At 42.3% G+C, this 5,759-nt stretch overlaps 1 protein-coding gene across 1 annotated transcript; it reads left to right on the top strand.

Annotated features, from left to right (window-relative positions):
• Positions 1 to 4,612: 4,612 nt before the first annotated feature.
• On the top strand, positions 4,613 to 5,309 carry LOC309550458 (uncharacterized protein; the record flags this gene model as incomplete). Its single annotated transcript, XM_082250831.1, has 1 exon — positions 4,613 to 5,309. The coding sequence occupies exon 1, from the start codon at positions 4,668 to 4,670 to the stop codon at positions 5,307 to 5,309; it is 642 nt and encodes a 213-aa protein (XP_082106957.1). The 5' UTR covers positions 4,613 to 4,667.
• Between the last annotated feature and the right edge of the window lie 450 nt (positions 5,310 to 5,759).

Below are 5,759 nucleotides of genomic sequence, written 5' to 3' on the forward strand. Positions count from 1 at the left end.
ACTTTTATGTGTTGTGTGGGTCTTGCCAGGGACCAGGATTCTGAAAAGCCTGTGGTGTATGTGCCCCTGCAGTGGCAGTCCAGGGGTGCCATAATTCACAGAGGATGGCAACACTATGAGTATGGCACCAAGGACACTGCACTTCCTACACATGTTTTTCACACCTGCCTCTAGGGCCGGGCCTTTTGGTCAGGAGTCAAGACCAGAGGAATTTTAATTCCTGGCCGAAGAGTCTGCCATAGTATTGCAACGTGACACTAACCTTGTACTTCTCCACTATCCCTTTCCCCACTTTTATGTGTTGTGTGTCTCACGTGTTGTGTTTTTTTATTGTGGCGGTACACTTTATTTTGCACAGCGTGATTAGTAGGGTGTAGGTCCTTGGGCCTGTCCCTGAAAGTCTTGGGAAGGGGTGGATATGGCCTTCTGGCTTGGTTAGCCCTCTCTCATGGGGTCTCTCTTCAGGAGAGCCCCACCTAGTACTTGGGGTGGTCTGTTTCAGCAGACCTCCTAAAGAACGGGGCCGCCTGGTTTCGGCCAGGTTAGCCAGTGTAAGTACCCCAGTCCCGGTCAGGAGCCTTGCGCCCTGGGGGATCAGGGACCATGTGTACACCCTGTGCACTTTTTGTGTTTCACTTTTTTGGTGTGCACTTTTTTATGCACCCACCGGGTGATAGTCTGAGTGTGTTCACACACCACGGGATTGAAAAAAAAAAAAAAAACAGCTGGTGGTCCTGGTTGTTGTGGCGTGCCGACAAAGCTTTTCCACATTTCATACAAGCTAACCCTGCCTTCTGAGGTGCTGGCAGTGCCCTGGCTGCGTTGGCGACCTCCTCTGCCTTTGCCTTGTGCTTCCACTGTGCCCCCGCTGTCAGGTGGGAATGCCACCAGCATCTCTTCTCGACCTTTTGGCTAAGATCAAGTGTAGTATCTGTTGTTATCAGTTATCTGGGTGCCACCCTGCTGTGAACATGGTTCCTCCTCCTCATCCTCCACCTCGTCATCCTCCAGAACTGTGCCCTTGCTGGACAATTGTATACCTGGCATTTGTGGGTGCAGGAACCCACCTATGAGCCACTTGTGAATGACTGCCCTGAAAGCCTTGGAAATGATCACTGCTGCGGTAGTGGATAAGGATGAGGAAGCGGAGTAGGAGGAGTTAGCAACAGGAGTCAGACTGAAGCGCCCTGCAATCCTCGGTGGTGGAAGGAGATGCGCCAAACAAATTTAAAGGGTGTATCTCACAGTAACATAATCAGCAAACGCTGCAAAATTATTAATTTTCCCCTAAATGGGTGTTTATTGAATAGCAGAATAGAACAACAGTATCTAAAAGGGTGTATATCACATGTACAGATACAGACTAGACCACAATTTAATATCTTTCTTTCCCCTAAATGGGTGTTTATTGAATAGCAGAATAGAACAACAGTATCCAAAGGGTGTATATCACACGTACAGATAAAGACTAGGCCGCAATTTAATATCTTTCTTTCCCTTAAATGGGTGTTTATTGAATAGCAGAATATAACAACAGTATCCAAAGGGTGTATCTCACATGTACAGATACAGACTAGCTCGCAATTTAATATCTTTCTTTCCCCTAAATGGGTGTTTGTTCATTCATCAAATTTTTCACATATTTTTTGGAGTTGCCTTGTTATTATCAAATATTGGGAGGAGGTAATCTCTATTATTCATTATATCGCTAAGATCTCTCTGATGTCTACTGTGAGTATATGTCCATTGGGGTTGCTGGAGGAGCTGGTTCCCACAGTGGTGGGGAGGACCATGCTTAGCTCGCTTCTTTTATAGACCTGTAAGGTACAGCATATGTCATGGAAGAAGGCTACTCTTCCTTCCCTCACCTTCTGGAAACAGTTGGTAAATGTCAACCTGCCTTTGTATAAAGATATCTATTTCAATAGGGGTTGTCTGAAGAAATATGATAAAGTGTGGTCCAAATGGCTGGCCGACCTAACCACAGCCTCTATGTTCAATTCAAGATCAATCATATTACCTCTGCTATGTTAATCTTTGCTTTTTAAAATATATAATAGATGTACAAGGTGTTACTTGGGATGCCTGATAAAGTGTGGTCCAAATGGCTGGCCGACCTAACCACAGCCTCTATGTTCAATTCAAGATCAATCATATTACCTCTGCTATGTCAATCTTTGCTTTTTAAAATATATAATAGATGTACAAGGTGTTACTGGGGATGCCTTTCCTTATATCAGCATCTTTACCATGTATTAGAAGTTGTATTTTTGTGTCTGAACAAATCCCTACTTTTCCGCAAATCTGTACTGAACTCCCTACTAGAACGTCAACAATTCAAGGTATCAGACATATACTGTATAAACCTCTGAACGCTCGTCTCTGAAAACCTCTACAGGCAACATCTGTTGCATACTGGAATTCTGATCTTAATTCACCAGAAGCAGTGAATCACATCCTAAAGGGTTTCATCTCACCTGCTCTTTTGTCAAAAATGAACAACAGTTCAAAATAATGCATCGCGCCTACATCCTTTTGTGTCTTCAAAATATCAACCCCCCCAAACGCCTGTGTCCCATGTGTGGCTCAGAAAAAAATCTTCGTTACTCCACATATTCTGGCTCTGTCCTTCTATATCCCCCTTCTGGGACCAAGTTTAGAACCTCACCTCAAGGATTACGGGGCATTCCCCCCCCCCCCCCCAAAGAACATCTTCCCTTTGCTCTTTGGCTACCTTGACCTCCCCACCTCAAAATTACCTAACGCTCATCAAGCTACTATACAACACAATAAAGCCTGGCTCTCGACATGTTTCATGTGTGCAAGACTAGCAATACTCAAAAAATGGTCTACCCCTGTCCTCCTACAATACAAGATGTCAAAATCGACCTCACATCCCTGCTAAATAAAGAAAAACTGGATGCATACCTTTCCAAGCATGACCCTACCCCACGCCTCCAGCGCAAATGGTCTGCCTTTATCGACACATCACTACCATCCACTAACTACTCTGACACCTCACTGTTTACCTCTAAACCCTTTGGAATGCCCCCTCTTCCTCCAGGCCTACTTTCACCTTAAAGAACTGAGCTCCACTGTCCACCCACCTATACCCGGACTGGACAGCACCCACGTCTCTACTCCTCCTCTACTCCCCGGCATTCAACACAATTGGGTGATACTCCCATGTCTCCAAATTTGCCACTGTGAACCTATCGTCGACCACCTCCACCTTATCCCTGCTGGCAACCTACAACATTAAACATCGTACACCATCCAATACAACATTCCGGATCGATTGATAACAGTGTCACATTAACACTTCAGTGTTCCTCTTTAGACTCTTGATCCATCCATGATCTCTGATTTAGGCTAGATACCCTAGGTAATCTTGTAACCACTTATCTTTTACATTACTGTGTCATGACATGATCCATCTGGGTCTCGGGCTTGGTGCTGCCCTTTGGCGGCGGGACACTGTGCCCCTGTTCCCAGCCGACTCCCTCCCCTCCATCTCGCATCAGAGTCGAGAGGAGGGGGTTGGCGGGAATGGAGTGATTTACCCCCCGGTCACATCTCCTATCTACACTTGTTAGTTGTTATCTCTTATTATATGGTTTGCTCTTTGTACAAACACCTAAGAACCTGGCCAGTATTCTGCCCGTGAGCGGAACGAAAAAATATAAATTGTTATCTGTCTTCCATTTGGTTCAGTTTGCTTTGATATGTTCTTGCTATGTCATTGTCTTACACTGTCTATGTTGGAAAATCCAATAAAGCATTAAAAAAAAAAAAAAGAGTTGTATTTTTAGGACGTGAGCTATGATTAGAGGTTTGTCTTAGACTCATTATGGTTGCCTTGATCCTAGGGTTATATTGTGCTATATCTATGGCCCCTGAGTGGGCAACTGTTTCATTTATTGTGGCTTTTTGTTTTGTTTTTTTCTAGTTGTGTTGAGTGTTTGTACACCTGAAATACCAATAAATAAAGATATTTAAGAAAAAATACATGGCGCTATTCCTTATAATGTCAAATGAAAAGTAAGGAGTTCCCCATATGCCCTGCAATGGGCCGTGGGAAAATTTGGATTTTAATGCGCCTAAACACCGCTGAAAAAAAAAAAAAAGGATGGACAAGGATGTCCATAAAAAGGTTAGTCAACTTATTTTGAATTATGAAGGTTGCCATTGTTCCTTTCTTATCATGTCCACTAATCCAAAAAAAATGTTCTCACAGTTTTGATGAGTTACTGGGTTTACTCAGTAGTTGCTTCCAGCGAATGGACACATATTTTCGTAATTGTACACCTCCTGTGGAACGACTAATCATCACACTAAGTTAATTTTTTTTATTATAATTATTATGTTAGAACCGGTACATAAAGAAACCTGTTTGCAAAATAATATATATTTTTTTCTTTGTAGGGAACCTAGCAACTGGACAATCATTAGACAGTCTACACTACGCCTTTCGGGTTGGAAGATCTACGGCCAGTTACATAGTCCTTGACACCTGCTCTGCTATTTGGGATGTGTTGAAAGATAGTGTGTTTAAAAAACCTACAGCAGAAGAATGGTCACAGATCTCGGAAGTTTTCTGCCAACACTGCCACTTCCCCAATTGCGTTTGTGCGATCGATGGGAAGCATATTAGGATCATAAAGCCCATGGGCAGTGGAAGCCAGTATTTCAGCTACAAGAAATATTTTTCCATTGTGTTAATGGCAGTGGCTGATGCCAATTATTGCTTCTGTTATATAGACATTGGGTCGTATGGCAGCAGCGCTGACTCCAGTATTTTTGGCCATTCCTCATTTGGGCACATGCTGCGTAGCAATACTCTGGATCTTCCAGAAAACAGTCCACTCCTGGGCACAAATGGCCCTCTCCTACACAGTGTTTTTGTGGGGGATGAGGCCTTTGCTCTGGGGGAGCTTTTTCTACGACCCTATTCAGGGCACAATCTGAGTGTACAGAAGAGAGTATTCAACTATCGAATTACAAGAGTACATCATGTTGTTGAATGTTCATTTGGAATTTTGGCAAATAAATGGTGGTTCCTGCACACTCTGATTGTGTTGAACATGCAACATGCAGTCTGTGCTGTTAAAGCTGCATGTGCCTTGCATAACTTTGTAAGGCAGTGGGATGGATTCCAGTTTGAAGACTCATTAGGAAATAATATAGAAATAGCTCATTGGACTGGTGTCCGTGGAAGCAGACAGGGTACACATGTCAGGGATCAATTTGCATCCTACTTTATGTCTACAACAGGACAGATCCCATGGCAGCTTGAAGCAATTAAATAATTGTACATTTTGAGAAACATGTAAAGTTTGCCCTGTATCTGTTGGTTAATAAAATATCTTCTAAGCTGTACTGAATAATACAAAAATGTACTGATAAGAAGCCTAATTTTTGCTGTACTTTATCTATACAATATCCTTGGACTGCAGAGATCAAAAACATATAAACAACGTAATTTTGGGGTGAATAAATAGAAGGTTAAACATCACACTAAGGTAAGTTTTGTCACGAAAGAACCCCCTAATTAATGTTTGAGAATAAACACACATACACATGTTTCAGGTAACGAGAAAGCCTTTTTTTTTTCCTTTATGGACCAATCTTTCATTTTCTTTTTTTTAAAACAAAACTTTTCAAATGACCTTATAAAGTACCCATTTATAAAATATTTATTTCAAGAATTTTTTTTTCAACAATTGAGCTTAACCTCCAAGTTATTTTTTTTTTCTTAA

This window comes from Pelophylax lessonae (genome assembly GCF_965119305.1).
Source record: "Pelophylax lessonae genome assembly, chromosome: 3".
Lineage (NCBI taxonomy): Eukaryota > Metazoa > Chordata > Amphibia > Anura > Ranidae > Pelophylax > Pelophylax lessonae.